The sequence below is a fragment of the Scatophagus argus genome, chromosome 8, assembly GCF_020382885.2.
Source record: "Scatophagus argus isolate fScaArg1 chromosome 8, fScaArg1.pri, whole genome shotgun sequence".
NCBI lineage: Eukaryota > Metazoa > Chordata > Actinopteri > Scatophagidae > Scatophagus > Scatophagus argus.
In genome coordinates, this window is record NC_058500.1 from 2,174,672 (window position 1) to 2,193,376 (window position 18,705).

General features: G+C 44.7%; 1 protein-coding gene across 2 annotated transcripts in view; it reads right to left on the reverse strand.

The window, feature by feature from the left end:
- Nucleotides 1-18,705, reverse strand: part of lama5 (laminin, alpha 5) — a 72,852-nt gene that overhangs the window by 38,184 nt on the left and 15,963 nt on the right. For both annotated transcript variants that reach the window (XM_046397294.1, XM_046397293.1), the window contains exons 3-6: nt 7,835-7,952; nt 5,837-5,955; nt 5,015-5,185; nt 4,462-4,559 (exon numbers count right to left, since the gene is read on the reverse strand). In XM_046397294.1, coding sequence (XP_046253250.1) covers nt 4,462-4,559; nt 5,015-5,185; nt 5,837-5,955; nt 7,835-7,952 — 506 coding nt within the window. The remainder of the gene's footprint in view (nt 1-4,461; nt 4,560-5,014; nt 5,186-5,836; nt 5,956-7,834; nt 7,953-18,705) is intronic.

Sequence of the window (18,705 nt, forward strand, 5' to 3'; positions counted from 1 at the left end):
CAGCTACACGCTGATGCACTCAGTCACAGACCTCCAGTCAGCAGACCTGCTGTCGTCTGTGACACACCTGCTGGACGTGATGGTGTTTAACAAAGTCCAGCACTGATGGAAGTTTTCAGATCCACGTACATTCCTCCACTCTGACACAAACCAGACGGGCTATCTCCCAACGCCTGATGAGGTCAGGAGGGATTTATCTGAACTCCTTGCCCCACCTTCCTGCATGAAACCGGTACACACATACAGTAACTGCATGACTCATGGGACATATCTGAATGTCTGAAGCATATTTGGAACCTTTTAATAAAAATATAAACCACATTCCAACAGGATATCAATCCACAGCCCTGCTCCTTCATTCTGACTGTTTAAAATACCAGCATTCTCTCTGAATCACAGAGAAACAGCACAACCGTAATTGTTTAAATGGCAGCTATAAAGCAGAGGTTATATTTGCAGAGCACTTTAAACAGTTTAAAGTACTTCTACTTTCCATAATTAATCTTTTATGTGTGAAACACCAGGACGAGTCACAACTGAAGCACTCAGATCTGTCTCCTGAAGATAAGTGTGCCCTTCGGCTGCTGTGTGTAAAAACCAAAATCTGTCCAAGTCTTCATTCTCGTCTTCATTGGTCTGCCTGATGAAGCTGCAGGCCGATGCAACCTCCTGCACACACAAAGTGGCTTCATGGGAGCTCAGGGCAAAAACACTACAGTCTGGTGTAAGCAGAAGCCACAAACAGGCCTGTTAAAGTTTGTGGGTCTTCTTTAGATCACTAACATTATAAGATAAATTCAACACTCCGACACAATACGTTTGTTTAGGTTTTCACTAATTAAAAACTCCTTTCATAGCTTAAGAAAAGGCAGTTGAGTCAGGCTGTTAGCAAGCTAATTAGCCGTGCTAACGCCAGATAAGATTAGATTAGATAGATTTCACTGAGCTTCCATCAGATTGTAAAAACGCTGTCGATCAGTCTGCACTGATTTCTCACGTAATAACTTTCAAATGTCAGTGTTTTAATGTTATTTTTCCTGCAACATCATATCTAGATTTTCCCCGCAGAGAAAGTGGCCACATGTTTAACTAAGTGAAGTGAGTGTCACTCCATAGGTCGACATCTTGAAGGCGAGTCGTAGAGCTTGTGCTCCGTAACGTACGTCAGCATAACAACAGCGCGAAGAAGACGACCGGGTGGCTACGCTGACTGGATGAACGACTTTGTGACCCTCATAGCACCAATTCAGAAGATCCAACAGTATATTAATTACTGCTGGACCTCACACACTCCTGGGTGGATACTATCACTCCTCCCCAGTTCACCTCTCGTCACTCTCTTCACACCGGAATTATGATCTATAGTCACTGAGGAGGTAGAATAAGATTCTTTTCACCCCCGCCCGCCCCACACACACACACACACACACACACACAGCAGCTGCGCTGATGATAAACCCAGATGCAGCCTCACCTCTCGGTGCTCTGATCCTGAACTGGAGGTGATGAAGCAAAGTGAAACCAAATGGTGCCCAACAGAACAAACTATGACCAAGCAGCCAGTTGGTAACAACATGATCCACCATGATGTCTGCACAATTAGGCAAAAGCAAACACAACTTATTCATCCTCCTCCTCGCGTCTCTGGAGCTTCTTTTCACTCATTCGTCAGACTTTGTTCCAACTCTTTGCAGTACGATGAACCATGAAGGCGTTTCACGCGCTGACATCATCATTATTATTGTATTATTGCACTGACTTTCTTCACCTGTTTTGTCACGTCTACAAAAGAACACAACTTGCGTTTTGGAATTTTTCACCCACCATTTCACAAGAGCAGCGTTCACACAACAGCTTGTTGTTAAAGCCCGTCGAAGCACTCAAAACCAACGTGGTGCCCGATGACACGGCAGCACCTGGAGGCCTACATTAAACAGTCATTTGGTTCAGATCTCTGAGAGCAGTACGACCGCCACAGTACTGCTGTGAAGAGCGAGATTTAAACAAAATAAACGACAGAGTGTGTCGTCACGTCGCACGGCCCTGAAAGCGAGAGGATCCAGAAACGCTACCCGTTCTGTGTATTTAGGCTGACTGTACTGTGGGCTCCTCATCATCAGACGCTCTGCGCTAAACTGTCATACATTATCACAGCAGCATAAACACTGAGCCACGCTGAGGCTGTTAGACATGCGAAGCAGTAAAACAACCCCGCGTGCTTTACGCTCGGACCAATTAGACATGATCTGGAAGAAGTTTTAGATGTCAGTCTGACTAGCTTTCTCTCTCGTCTCACACTTAATTTGGTGGCGAGATTTGAACGTATAAAGGAAGGAGAGCAAAATGCAGCTATGGTTTTCAACGTTCGACCCATCTGCACTCAGCTGAAAAAGTGTGTGTGCGTGCAAGCAGAGAGTACACACACCATCTTCTTACAGTAAAGTACTGGGGCCCCCCAAGATATTACAAACACTCATCAAACACCTCGACGTGTGTGTGCTCCAAACACACGACGCACGCGATAGTTTAAACACACACCTGACAGAACGTCGCAGGCTCAACTCTCTTCCAGCCACATCGCCTGCATACAACAAATTTGTAACTGGTTTGTTCCTTGTGTTGAGAGTTTAGAGTCTGTGGTGTTTCACATTGTGGCTGCTGAAAACCCAGTGAGATCCAACCATCCATCCAAATCATCCGTCTAACCCAGTCCCACACAGTCGCCATCAGCAGTATCAGCACTACTTACAGCGTTCACGTGCAAAAAGCTCATGTGCTTTTTACTGGTCTGGACTAAGAGGAAATAATTTTAATCCAAATCTTTTCAATTTCAAAACCTCCAAGAATCTGACTTCATAATAACAGCATTCATTTTGTTTCCTCCAGTCTTTGTGCCACCCAATTCACAGCTGATTTAGAGTCCAATCAGCCACCCAGCAGCAGTACGTCCTCACCCACCGTACGCCACAAACTATCTGACACCCCCTCCGTCTCCCCCGTCCTCCTCGTCTCCCCCCTGCCTCCCTCTCAGTCCCTCCTTTCCCCCCAAATTCCCAAATCACTTGTGAAACAACATGGAAAACTTCATCACAGGCTTTACGAGAGACCATCTCAGGATGCCTTCAGCGAGTCTGTACAAGTGTGTGTCAGTGAACGTGTGTGCGTTATAGAAACTGGTGTGTGTGTGTGTGTGTGTGTGTGTGTGTGTGTGTGTACGGGCACATAAAACAAGACGGAATGCAAATGTTTAAAGGCAGATATGTGATCATGTGTGTACATGTGACTCATGGAGGATTGGACAGTAACGACAGCTTATTGTAAAATCCACAGCCCGCAGGTAGAAACACACACACACACACACACACACACACACACACAGGCTAATAATAAACTACACACACACCTACTCACATACTCATGCATTTCACACGAAGATAACAAAGCTAAACACACACATTCACAGGTATTATTAAATTAATCACACGCTGTCTGCTTCCATTTCTCATGAGACCTGCACTTACACACACACACACACACACACACACACACACACACACACACACACACACACACACAGTCTACACTACATCCACGTGTATTAGAGCAAGCTCTATCTTGTTCCACTTCAACAATAAAACTAAATAAAGGAGAGGAAGTTTATTTGTACGGAGGTTGTAATCAGAAAACACCACCTCCACCTCCAGCTGCTTCACTCCCATAAAAAGTGTATGAACACACTGAGAAAAACAAGCCGTTTTTCCACCACTTCTGATGATTCGATCACATCCTGATGATGCTCTTCTCAACTTCATATCACGCCAACTTCATGATTTATGACTTTCTCGTACGGAAAAACAATATTCCACTGACAGATGAAGGCCTTTTCGGATATCAAGCTAGCCTCCGACCCTTCAAGTGGTCTGACTTGACGTTGGTTTTCTGATCGGGTTAGAAACTAATACTGTGAATTTGAAACTGAGTCAACTCTCCGGTAGAAAAAGACACTTATTTCTTTAGAAGCGGTTGCTTCATTTCATTTGCTTTCATTTGCTCCTCCGCAGTGAAAGGTCAGGCTTGACTCTTTGTGTGTTTTCTCCGCGGGCTCATGTGTTGGAACATATCTCAGATCTCATTTGCATGTTGCATCGTGGAAGACAGACGCATAATTGAAATCGCTCGGGGGCTTTGAATTTTGAACCTGAGTTTTTGTGGTGTTTACAGAGTTCAAGCATGTGTGTGTGTGTGTGTGTGTGTGTGTGTGTGTGAGTGTGTGTGTGTGTGTACAGTCTGAGGCTGTTTGTCAGAGTGCGTAGACATGTGTGACTCACTGCAGTAACATAAATCATTTTTATCACTGGATGTGTTTACCAAAATGCTCATCTTTGTTCAGTCAAGCCACCAACACACACACACATACACACACACACATTGATCTTCTGAGGGTTCATCTATGTGTCTTACTTGTAGGGATCGTTGGGGTCCTGAGCGTTGCAGGCCTCAGCGTGTCCATTACACACACAGCGCCCTCCGATACTGATGTCTTTTATACTGTAGTAATACTGCAAAATAAAACCACAATATGAAGTATTATTGTCGGCGTGTTGTCATAACTAATGTTTTAGTTTAAGGCAACAGTTTGACCTGCAGTTTGGCCTGGAGATGGACGAGAGCGTTGATCCCACTCTCATGTCTGTAAAGTAAATATGAAACTGGAGGCAGTTAGCTTAGCATAAAGGCTAAGCTAACAGTGTCCTGGTTCCAGTTTCTTACTAAACAAAACAAGAGCGGTATCAATCTTCACACCACAATCAAAATATCAGATACTTCACTTTTTCTGTATTTTTTTTATCTGATACATCGCGCAGCTTCAGTGCAGATTAAATGAAGCAGATACACAATAAACTGGACAGATGCCCGAAAGGCGTGAATTCAAGGCTGCAAAACGTTTCAGACACCGGAGTTACAAACAGTGAATCAAAGTTTACATTCACTGTCAGTCACTGCATCGTCTCACCCTGCGGGTGACGGTGGGATCACGCAGCGCCTTGCCCATCAGATGGCCCAGCAGCGTGTTGGTTCTCAGGAAGCGAAGCCTGATGTTTGTGGCCTTGGTGAACTCCCTCAGCACCGGTGAGTAGGAGAAGTTCATCGCCCCGGGACGACCGTTCACCAAGGACACCACGATCTGGGAGGAGGAGGAGGAGGACAAGGACATTATCAGCTGACGAGCAGGTGTGGAAACATAAACGTTACAGCCTGGGAAAGTCTTGCAAACATCACAGGATCATATCAACAAAACTGTACAGAAAATATGACATCACGTCTGTGCGATTCTGTATTGTGTCATTAGTAATTAACAAGTATAATAATAATTATCAATAACTTAACGTCTTTTTTAAATTTGCTCTACATGATCATGTCCCATTTCAAGGGCTGCCTGGTGCATTTATTATAACTTAACTAATGTGAAAAAATAATAGACGAATAACAAACAATAAAAGAAATGAAAACGTGTCTGAAAACAGCACTACTGACATAGAGACATTTAGCTCCTAATTCCAATAAAAACAAAGATCTAAATGGCAGCTCACTTCACTTCACAATCACTTTGTCTGCTCATTCTTTCCCCGTTTTCCATCTATAAAATGCAGAAAGTTGTAAACAATGTACATCACAATACTCAAGAGAAAAAATCTAAGCTACAATCAGTCAGATGGAAGTTGGGAAAGTTTGCTTGAAAAATAAATGATACGATGAATCTGTTGTCAGAACATTTGCTGGTCGGGTTTTGCTTCAGCGCCACAGATGTGGACAAACACATCCGTGTGTGTTATACCTCTCCGTTTTCCAGCGGGACTATGCGGGAGTATTCTGTGGTGCAGATTACGTCGTTGTCACCGTTGATCCTCTCGATCGTCCTCTGTCCAAAGCGCTCGATACAGTCTCTCTTGGAGGCTACACACACACACACACACACGGGGGACAGAGGCAGAGAAAGATGAAAAACTTAATGAGCTTCAGTGAACGCACCCTTCTGTTAAACTTGACGAGCGTAAAACCGCCCTGTGGGATTTTAATGATGCGTCTCAGTGTGATAATTAGAGGAGGGTCTCCGGTTGGTGGAGGTCCCCTTAAATAAACTACTTAATCACCAGCTTCCACTGACTTCACTGACGCCGTTCACTGACTCTTTCAGGTTTGTCGAATCTTAATTAAGTGTTGGGAGACAAAAGCAAGATTTCATGTGCTCAGTGTTGTGCACTGTGATCAGCTGTGTATAAATAAGGTAAAGCTGATCACTCTCTATTCTCTGCCATGAAACATCCTCCTCATCTTTTATTTCATCTCATCGTATTGGCTGGTCAATCTGCACACACACAAGAGGAAGAGTAAAGGAGCACGAAGACAAGAGAAAGACCAGGAGGCAGAGCGACTTTATCATGTCAAGATGTCAAACCCAACCCTATTACAGTGTGTGAGAGTGTGTGTGTGTGTGTGTGTGTGTGTGTGTGGGGCTAACAGCTGAAACTTTCAAATGGCTGAGATTTACTGCTCTGTGGCCGACACTAACTCACTCTGTCCTTCTCGGCAGGCCTCCCTCTGACTGACACGCTGTAGATCGACAGCAGCAGTTCACACTGGAGAAGAGTTGAGCTGCTTTTGCAAAATGTTGCTCTACAGGCTTCATGTGTTTCTGTGAAGCGGATCTGGTGTCTTCAAACTGGTCAAAAGGCCGGATGTTTATTCCCTCAGCAGGCTGAGGCTGGCAGTTATGGGATACGTTTTCATCTTATCAGGAGTTAAAATTAGTTTTATTATATACTGTAAACTGTGGTCAGTTACAGTCCATCACTGGTTATTCATTATGAATCATATATATCGGCCTTGATAAAACCACATGGGTGGATCTCCATATTTGCTCCTGATCTGGCACCAGACGGTCAGTGGTTAACTGGCTCATATGTGGGTGCAGAGCTGGGCTGAAATGAGCCCCAGTAAGCAGCGTTCAGGCCAGAGTCACTGCATGGCTTATTACTTGTCATATCCAGTAACCAGGAGTGCCAGACTCAGGAGGCCACGAATGTTTGCCTACCTGGGAAAATAAAAACTTCAGAGTGGAACATGGATCATCTTCCAAAGTGCAGAAAGTTCTCTGCTCAGAGAAAGCTGAACTGAACAAAACAACCTCTGAATCTTGATCACCTGTGACTAATTAACGTTTGTTTGTTTTTGGGGAGAGGAGATTTCAAGATCAACGACGACTTTGATGCTCCTTGATCTGCCTGAACCAGCTTCAGTAATGCTAATTAATGCCAGGTCATTATGTGGAAACACACACACACACACAGGTGAGGCAGACCCCCTCTGCCTCTTTGTCTTTAACTCAGGTGAACATCAAGCTGCGACCTGTTGGGAAACATGCCTGGAATTCCCCCACAACCCACCAAGACTGACAGCAGCCATAGCCAATCAGCTGGCAACTCAGTGATGTAATAACCCCCCCCTCCCCGGCCCCCCGCACACCCCCACACACACACACACACACACACACACACACACACACACTCTGACCTGACTGGGAAACCAACCAACCAGCCTGCCCTCGAGGTTTCTGTTTAACGCAGAGATTAGAAGGAGAATTAAGAGGAACCCTGGGGGAGGTTAGGAAAGCATGAAGTGATGCTGATGGAATCTGACTCAGTAACATACCCAACATCTGGAGTCTCTCTCTCTCTCACACACACGCAGACACACACACACACACGTATGTACGCATGCATGCACTGTACAGGTGAGCCTTTGTCTGTGTGTGTGCGCGATCGCCTCTACTCACAGGCGAAGTACTGCCAGGGTTGGTAGGTCTGCCCAAAGTCGACGGATCTCTCCAGAACCCAGAGGTCAGGACGGGGAGAGTTTGCAAACTTAATCAGCACGTAGGCCACATGGAAGAGCTGCAGAGACACAGAAGAAGAAGAAGAAGAAACTCAGGTTAAAGAAGACGTTCAAGAAGAGTTTATTTCGTTTGGCTGGTTTCCGAACATTTAAGCTCGGTTCAATGACAGAGAGGATGACACGAAACACAAGAGGCAACACATCCACCTTCATCAGCGCAGCGACTAACCGCTTTGGTCAGTAATCTGCCAACACGACTACTGAATGAAATAAATTTAATTTAAAATCTGAAACGGAGTTAGAACAGAAAAGACAAGACAAGAGAAAAGGGGGAAACACAAGAAGAAAATGGGAAGAGGATGGGAGAGGATAGAAAAGATAGTGAAATAATTAGGTTTGGAAATAAAATAAAATGACAGAATATAAAACAAAAGGAAGAATGGAAGTGGCATGAAGGGACAGCAAATGACAGGAAAGCAGAGGAAAAGGAAAGAAAAACAAGGAAATAAATGTGTAGAGGAGAAAGAACAAACAAATGGAAAGTAAAGGGAAAACAGGACTGCAAAAGAGTAGAAAAGAGGAAAAGTTTCGAGTAAAACCAGTCGAGTTGACCTGTGAAACTCCTGGGAGACGTCACGTCAAAGCTAACTGCAGCTTGTCTCATCTGTTATGTCGCGTCACGTGTCAGGAGTCACAATCAAAAAGCTGACTGCTGTCACTAATGAGCACCAGGTGCTCCCGATCGCTTTCCCTTGTCATCCCTCGTTCATTTCCTGAAAGGGCCCGAAGCTGACGACAAACAGAGAGACGAGTTCAGCTCGAATGTTGTGTCTGACGGACGCTGAAATCGCTCGCCGCTAGAGACAGAAGACGCTGAAATAACACAATGACGCACATAATCACACAATAACTAATGACACAATCACATCCGTCTCTTACACCTCCTGCTGAGAGCTCATTTTGAGATGACGACAAGAGTCTCTGGGTCTTTGGGACCACATACGTAATTTGAAGGTGTCACTTTGCACTCTGGAAAATGTTGACATTTCATGGAAGACACCATAAATTGATTAATCAACAAAATAATCAATCTGAGAGGGAGCAACAAGAACGTGACCGAGTTTACCCCTGGGGATCAATAAAGGATTTCTAATCCTGATTCTGTTGGTCTGCTTATCAAAGCAAACACACACACAGACACACACACACTGATCATCCATCACTGGAGTTCAACCTGTGATCTCCAGACTTCCTGCTTCTGACAGGCCGCTCTGTCAGAGGTGATGACACACACACACACAGACCTGCTAAAACTAGTTCTACTCCATCACTGTGGAATGCCTGAAGTGCTTAAGAAAGACGAATGAGAAAGAAGAAGGATGAAAGGATGGAGGAGGACAGAGGACATGACGGGACGGCCATCCATCCGTCTCCATCTGTGCGGACTTTCAGACTCTGTTACTCCAATGAGAAGGACGAGTGGACTGAACTGTCATAATGATAATGTCACAGCACTGTGACAATCGAACTGTCATTACATCATTTCCCTGCAAACACTTTCTACAGATGAGTCACTCTGAGTTTTCATGATATCAAATGAGCAAATCAAAACAATCTAAAAAACCTGTCAACGTGCCGATCACAAGCCGTCACAGAAGATCGTCCAGCTCAGGGAAGCTGTTCCTAAGTCCAACACAAGTAAAGCCAAAGTGTTCTGACGTGTGTGTGTCTGAAAGACATCTGCGGGACAGGAAACAGAAAGCGAGGCCTCTACACGTCCCTCAGGGGCCAAAGATATTGAAAGAAAAACCCAGAAGCATTCCTCCGATTCCAGGGTTAACGTCTGAGCGGCTCGGGGAGCGAGCCGAAGTTCAGAGCACGTCCTTTGAACCAAGCATGTTTCTAACTGAAAACACACGAGTGAACACGCAGAGAAATCAGCTGATCAGCTCTGAAAATCACCTCCGACACTGTTATCGGCTTCATGCACACTTTGACGCTAAAATCCACTTTGCCTTCATTTACACGAGAAGACCTTTGTCACCAAATAATAAATAATCTGAAACATTAACTGACTGCCTGCTGCTTTAGTCCAGTCTGTGATGGTGCCGGCCTGGTGGGCTGCAGGATCACAGGAACCCCCGCCAACTTTAGTCACATCGACGACAACTCACTGCGTTAGGGTACGATGAAACAAAGCTGTTTGTTGTTTTCTTACTCATGTCACAGTGATTTATTCCTATATTTCAAAGATGATCAGAAGTTAAAACAACAATGGAAATAATCTTTAGCTGCAGCCCTAATAGGAAATGTAAGCTGCAGTAAATGCACCACACCACCCGCTGAAGCTCACAGAGCAGAGCTGTAGCTGTAGTTTCCATCTTTAATGTTCAGTTAAACATATGCAGCTCTGAACCGATGAAAAGTGGCCTCACAAACCAGAATCAAATGCAAAATTAAAACTCCTCAGTCTGTCTGTCTCCAGTCCTCTGTGGGAGTCAGCCTGTTGCCTGCTCGAAACACACACACACACACACACACACACTCTCTCTCAACAAAGGGCTTTTGCTGACCCTTTTTTTTTTCCTACACACACACACACACACACACACACACACACACCTCCACTGGATATATAGATTAGCGGCCGCCTCCCAGGTCATCCTCCCTGAATTGCCTGTCAATCCCATCAATCAGATTGTTGCCTGTTACCATGGCAATGGGTCAGCAGTAAAGAAAAGAAGAAAAAGAAGACTGTAGAGAAGAGAAATCAGAGAAATGTAAACCAAATCAACAGGAAGTTCTTCAAACGCTCTTAACGACCCGTCAGCCACCACAGACAGCACAGACACCTGATGTAACTGACGCACCTTCAGTCCGACACGCTTCACTACTGTAAAGACTGTCACTCAAGAAGTACACGAAATGTTGAGATGTAAATCAGAAATATAAACTCACACTGAATGAATACACCGTTGGAGCGTGTATGTGTGTGTTTGTGTGCGTCTGTGTGCATGTGTGTGTGTGTGTGTCTGTGTGCATGTGTGTGTGTGTGTGTGTCTGGCCCCTGGCTGGTTTAATAATTGTACACATTCCTTGGTGGCTCCACATTCCCGCTGCCTCAGGTAACCATGGAGATGAGACACACAAGGAAGAAGGAGGGAGGGATGAAGGAAGGCAGGAGGAGAAAGTTTAATTTCGTTTAACTTTGGTTTAAGTTTTATTCTGATCATTTATTAATCGTTCGTGTAATTTCTTCAGTTTGGATGGAAACATTTGCTGGATTTCTTCTTCTTCTCTAACAGTAAAAAGAATTACTTGTGCTGCTGCTCCTCTCATCCATAAACTACGTTAACAGTAAGCATGAGACACTTACTGCTCAAAGACTGATTCAAGTCTCTTTTGAACAATTTCTCTGATTTACTATTTCACTCAAATGCATCATTTCTGTCATGTAACCATCAAAGTGAATTGACTTTTTCATGGAAGATTCAGGACTCTTTTTCAGTGTCAGGAGATGTTATGAATTCCACAGCTGGATCGTCATCACAATCTAATCAGTGTGTTCTTTGGCTCTCCGTGGGCCAGCTGCAACAGTCTGAAAGAGTTACGATCGCCGGAATAAATCTGATAAATGTGAATCGATCCAGACAGCACGAAACAGCGGGATGGATGAAAATAGGTCAAGATGGAAAATATTTAGAAATTCGTACCAAAAGAGCCCAAACTGATGAAAACTCAAAGGAACCCCTTGTGTTTGAGAAGCTAAAACCAGGAAATATTTTTGTTTTTTAATGAATTATGAGATCCATTTTCACTGTGTCAAAGTGACTGACTGACTCCTGACTCTTCAGCACTAAGGCAAGCAGAATGGACTGAGTCCAGAGCTAAGAAAAGGCTGTTTAATCACAGCTCACACACTGCACAGTCACACCGAATACACAACCTGACATCACACAGCACCAACAGATGTTCCAGAGTGTGTGTGTCTGTGTGTGTGGAGACACACATGAGATATCTCTACAGTAAGCCAGGCGGATGAGCAGATTATTTTGGCGTCTTGAGGGCGTCAGTACAGAAGATTTGAGTGCGAGTGTGTGTGTGTGTGTGTGTGTGTGAGGTTGCTAACACAGACAGGACAAAGGCAATAATGGCAGTGCTGTAAAGCAGAGACGGAGCTGCAGCTGCATCTGTCAGTATATGAAGGAGACTTAAAGGCTCATTCTGTGGATTCTAAAGATTATTTTAATAAAGCGTGACAATATGAACATGTCCCACAGGTCCCGTAAGTGCTGATAGCAACTGGTGTGTGTGTGTGTGTGTGTGTGTGTGTGTGTGTGTGTGTGTGTGTGCGTGTGTGTGTGTCAGGCTTGGACAGCTCCCAGAAAACGAAGGTCATTCCTCACATTCCAAGTCAATCTCGGTGTCTCTCTTTGCTCTCTTAAATCCTCCTTCAGCACGTATCCCTCGTTACCTCTCTTTCCATCACTCTCTTTTTCCCCTCATTCTCTCTTTCACACTCTCAGGATCGTGTCCAGGACAGCTTTGCCAGTCTAAAAAGTGATGCTGCGATGCCAGGCCGCTGGTGACCGTAGAGAGGAGTGGATGCTCTCTGTGGGTGCGTTTCCATTCAGCCGTTTGAGTCTCTGAAAGGGGAAACTGGAGCAACGCTCACATTGCAGGAGGAAATAAATTTCTGTTGGTATCTCAGGGGTGTCTGTCACTGTCGCTTGTGTCTCTCCGGGAGACTGGGGATTGGGAATGTCCGTCCACTCCTCCCTCAGAATTCCAGGACAGAATTCCTGACAGAGACTCCCGAGGGAAGACTTTGAAAGCTCCTCTTAGATTTCAGCGAGAACATTTTCTCACCATTTAAAACAAGATGCCCCCCCGTCAAACTTGTCTTGTTGAATTATAAGGGCTGAAAACGATACCGCGTCTATCAAAGCTGAGACTTTTCCACTGTCGAGTGCGTGTGTGTGTGTGTGTGGGGGGGGGGGGGGGTCCATTTGACTGGCAACAGGAAGGGGCTAAGGCTGATGTGTAAAGTCGAGTGTTAACACAAAGACGGCATGAAAAGCCTGGGAAAGACGTGATGAATTGTACAAACGGGCACAGAGAGGCGACGTGCCGCCTCACCTTCTGGTGTTCACCATGAGAACTTCAGAAGAAACTACGTAGCATAGTTCATGGCTGGAGACAAATCGTTTTGGGATGCAGTTTGAACTGTGCCATAGTACATTTGACAAATTAAAAGAAATTTCAGAGGCTCTAACAAGGCTTGTCCCAAAACACCATCACACGTCTCACATACGTCTCCAACACCAACCAAGTCTGGACCAAGATGACTTCATGTGAAGTCAGCCAGCTCCGTAAGCCAGCTGGATGTGTGGTCTTTCTAATATTTTCACAGTCTTACGCAAATTCCTTGAGCTGCGAAATCAACTTTAAATTAAAAAAAAATCAACTGTGTTATTCAACAGTCAAAAGGGAGCACAGTTTAATCTGTCCACATAAATACTGTGCACGTTATGGGAGCCATTTGAAATCGTTAATCACGCGTCTTCATGTCAGCGTCCCCTCGAACTACACATTATCCACACGCCTGCAAAAACCAGGCAGACGCTGTCAGAGAAGCGCAGCTAATGACAGCCTGCGTGTTCCCAATAAGCACCTCGATACTCCAACCACACGGCTCTCCAGGTGGCATTTCACTGCCCAGAGGCTGAAGATGTGTCTGCACCTTCCTCCACTCCCTTAACACCTATGCATCCAGACAGCCGGCCCCTACACGCTCAGCCGCTGAGCTTCAGAAATGTTAAGATTACAAACTGCCTGACTTAATCTTTCCATCTCCATGCTGGTTTGCACAGGGTCAAAAGCTCCTGTGCACAGACACACACATAAACCATCTCTGACATGTCAGGGCAGGACAAGGAAAGCTGGGTGAAGACTTGGTGATGTGCTGAGTTCCAGGGATGTCACAAAGTCGGAAATACTGACTTCCCACTGGAAAAACGGACTGACGTGAATCCTCGAGATGGAAGTTACAGTTTGACAGTCAGCCCAGCAGTTTAATTTTGAAGAGTATGAAAGTGTGTGCCATCCGAGAGCAACAAATTCCTTGAAAAAGCAATTTGCTCTATGCTAACCGGCTCACAATGTTGCACTAGCATCAGCACCCACGTTTCTGCCCTCATTTTTCCAAACCGGACAACAAACATGTCCTCAGACTTCGCGGCTCTGTGGGGAAGACAGAAGGAGAAGAGGGTGAAGGCTGAAAGGAGGAGACAATGACAAGAGTCGTCAAGATAGCGAGGGGGAAAAGCAGACGTGGGGAAGATAGGAAGAGAAGGACGAGAAGAGAGATAAGAGAGGCTGATCGGGGCCTCTTTCTCAGAGAATCTGATCAGACAAGGAAGGAAAGGTTTGCAGTTTCCATTTCTGTTTCTCTACTGTGCAAGAACTCATTCACGTGCATGTACTCTATATGGTTTACATAACACTGAAACGTACACAAGCTTACATGTTCAGGGTTGGACAACACATTTTGTGGTTCTCCACAAAAAGCTTAAATAATCACCATCTTTAAACAGCAAAGGCCAAGAAATGTGAGCACATAAAACAATAAACAAAATTACATACACAGCTTTAGATGTAACGTCAGTTCAAAATAACATGAAGATTTTGCTGCCTCAGATATGAGAGGAGAGGAAGGTGATGGACGAGTGGTGTAGGAGAGGTTGGTGGCAAAGAAAAAGACGAGGGGTGGGAGGTGAAACAGATAGAAGAGGCCCAGAGGAAGAGTTTCTTCTACTGATTGATGCCTTGTTCCACAACTCTGTCTGACAGTTTAACATCCCCCCAGGAAGTGGAAACTCCTGCAAAGTGAGTGTAAGAGTGTGTGTGTGTGTGTTGCTTGTGCTCCTGTCTTTGTGTGTTTTAGAGTGAGGACATTTTTGCAAAGTGATGGTATTTTGTCCAGTTTCAGGGTCAAATTCTTTGTAAGGCCAAATATATTTGGCCAATAAAAGCTGAGTTTCCATCGTTGACACAAAAATGAAGCCAGGATGTCCCAGATATGAGCGCTGGTGCCTTTCTCACCTCCACACAGACGGCCAGTCGTGGCGTGAAGTGGACTGTGGGGTTGTGTGAGTGTGTTTGTGTGTGATTATTGGCTGGCAGGTTGCTGGTGCAGGACTGCAGGACTGTGGGTCTACAGGAGGTGAGAAACAGGATTTAAACAATCCAGGACGAATTACCCTCATCACGTCCTCAACTGTTAGCATCAACCTCTCTCTCTCTCCCTCTCTCTCCCTCTCTCTGACACCACTGTACACACCGAGGCTTCACCTCCCTAACTGCAGTCTGTCTCTCTGCACACCTTTATTCAGACTTTTTCCTTGTTGCATTACAATCAATAAACGCAATCCTCCAGAAAGCATCAGCAGGTCAGTGAGGGAAAACAACAGGTGAGCAGTGTGGTGCGTCACTCTCTGTTTGAGATGTTACACCTGACACACACACAGTGCAGTACTGTGATGCTTTGTAAAAGCCCCACAACGGCAGCAAAAGCAACAAATAAACGCAAAATGGCACACACTGCCCAGTCTGAGTGTCGAGGATTTTAGAAAACCTGTGAAAGTGACAAGATAAGGCCGACAAAGTTCAGAAGATTTCTGAGAAATGTTGCAGGCTGACAGACTGAAATGATGCTGAAATTCACAAAACGATGCTGAAAATGTTCCAAATGTGGTCACACTCGAAGAGGAGGAACGATGGGATGTAAAAAAAAAAAATAAATAAAATAAAACAAGCCCGGAAAGGGAGGACAGAACGAGGAGGAAAGGAAGTTTCCTCTCCTGTGACCTCGACTTTCTCAACCTTCCTCATCCACTCCTCCTTCTTTCACGTGTTCTGTCCACCCCTGATTCAACAGGCAGCTGGGGCAAATTCCATAATTAGTGAAGAATGAGAGGAGGAGGCGGAGGAGGAGGAGTGATAAGGGAGGTGGGAGGTGGGGGTACAGGTTGTCCTAATAAAGAGACGGACAAAGGAGGAGGAGGAGGGCAGTAGAAACCCCTCAATTTAAAATGACATTCAAGACTTATGATGATCATCTGTCTTATATGAAATGCAGTTCGTGTTGTGTTCAGCAGGTCAGGTTTCACTTGACTCCGGACAAAACCTGGAATCACTTAACAGTGACAACATCTCATCCCCTTCTTACTTTTTTGTTCAAGAAAAACAAAAAAAAACCTTTCCACCTCTCTAAATGACCACTTCTTAGGTATGTTAGCAAGACGTTTTCTTTGGTGCATATGGTGTCCATCATGCAGACAGGCTGGCAGACTGAAAGGTTCTCCGCCGTGTCAAATATTCCCAGAATGTGTTACAGTGTACAGCTGAGGCTCCCCAGCTGTCGGCTTTAATGGAACCAGTCACAGTGGCTAATAAACGCCTCCTCTCGGTGCACATGAGACACATGTCTCTCTGTGTCCGTCCGCTCTGATGGACACAATTTGGGTCCTGCTGACAGCTGATGGCCACTGATTAATGTGTGCAAAGTAGCGGCAGGTTGGAGACATACGTGAAATACACTCATAACCCAGCAACACACACACACACACACACACAGCACAGTGTGCACACACCCAAACTTAGTCACTTCTAGTTGATCATTTATTCTATTTCCTGTTTCTTTCAGGCACGTTTATAATCTACAGCCTCCACAGGAGATGTAATGTAATGTGTCTGAGCTCAGCTTGTAAGGCAGGACTGTGAAATCATGCATGAACCAGAAGACTCGGGGAAAAACATGCTGATACTGAATGCTAAGAAACACAGAACCAAGAACAGCAATTTGTTGATGAGAGGGTTCATGCAGGGTACAGCGTAATCAGAACTTTATGTCAGCAACCTGACAGAATCCTTTCTGAGAATGAAGTGCATGAAAATGTGATTTGCTTGAAGGTGTAGAGAGTTGCTTCAGGAACGAACACAAAACAGTCACTCAGCGTCTTGCAGCATGCATTCACTGAAGAGCAGGTGTGAGGCGGAGTCGACCTTTTAAAAAAGTTCTGTCACAACAGCATCGGAGCAGTTTGATGAAGATCAATCACATTTGATCCTCAGGCTGTCTGCTTCCTGACCGACTGAACAACTGGGGGAACAAGTTCTGGACTTTTTAACTTATCTTACTTGGCACTATTTCAGTCTTGTAGTGTACAGTATCTACTCAGTTGCATATTTGCCTGACGTTAATTAGAATGAAAAAATACCAACGCTGGCATCAGTCAAAACGAACTGGAAAATATCACATATCGACAAAAATCCACGATTGTGAATGTCAACCCTAAAGTATGGAAAGCTTTGTGTGCTACCAATCCATGTGTACACACTGTGTCTTACCCTGCACTGACTGTGTGTCACACAGATAAACCCCCACAACACACACACACACCCACCTCTGTTCCACTCCCATTCACCATTTTATGACTTAACTATGGGAAAACACTCCCTTGTGTTTGCTGTCCTCCCCTCCTTCGCTCTCTATCGACTCGTCGCCCTCCATCTCCTCGCTCTGCTCCTCTGTTTGTACGAGGGCGAAGGCATTCCTGCAGCTACACGACAACAGCATTGAAAAGCACGAGCTCCTGCTTCATGTCGGTTACATCAGATCAACTTTACTGTTACACCTGGAGAAACTTTATTCCTCTCAGCACTCCCACAGAGGGCCGATTATCATTGGGCTTTTTTTGGTTGTGTACTAGCAGTTAATATGCAGAACGTACAAGGGATCATTCAGTTAAGTCAAATGTGCTACTTCTTAAAAATGTCACTGTTCAATCTGTTAAAAATAGAGATAATAAGAACACAAGCCATACAAAAATACAAAAAAGGAAACCTGCATGTGTTGCCCAGAGAAGTCACAGGTTTGATCCCTGAGGTCTCGTGCAGACACTGAAACTTGTTGCTCTGGATTAAACGGAATCCCTGGAAATATGAGCGTTAAGATAAGGACACCTGCACTGAAGAAGAATGTGTACCTGCTGTTTAGGACTATTTGAGGTTTTTTTTTCTCTGCTTCCTTCGCCGTTCTCATGATGATTAACATGAACATAAACCTGCACTGGTGCTAATCACTAGAAAAGTAATCTGAGACGAACTTTAACTTGGCGACCTTTACTTCCTCTCTGTTCCCTTTCTATTCTCTGCCGCTCCTTCGTTTTAATCAGCAGCAAAATAAAAGAGGAGAAACTCAAACAATCTGCCGGAGTTAAAACCAATATTTACTGTCACATTAAGGCGGGCAAACCTCTGCCTTTGACCCCCTCCTCCTCCTCACACTCGTGGCTTTTCTGTCCCATTTCTTCGCATTTTATCATGCGTGTGTGTGTCTGCCTTTTCTCTTCCATTCACACAAACTGCTGATAAGTGAAATATGGGAAATGATTACTGAGACTGCAGATAGTTTTCATGAAATTCCAGCAACTTTTAGAGTAGAGGACCTGAGAGAACAGCAGGAAGAAGCCTGCCTTTGTGAGTGCTACACACAAATCAAATTCTGTAGATTTTTCTACAAAGGTATTAAAAGAAAATCAAAAAAATTATTTATTCAAAAAATCCTACAGAGCTCAAGATCACACTTACTTTCATTTTATGAGACTGTGATAAAAAAAAAAAAAATCAAATTAGTACATCAACAGGACCTCTGGGTGGCACTAAATCAAAAGTCCTTGGATAACCAAAGCTGTTGAGATGAACAAAGCTGGACAACAAAGCAGAATAAATGTACAGCAAAAGTTTGGA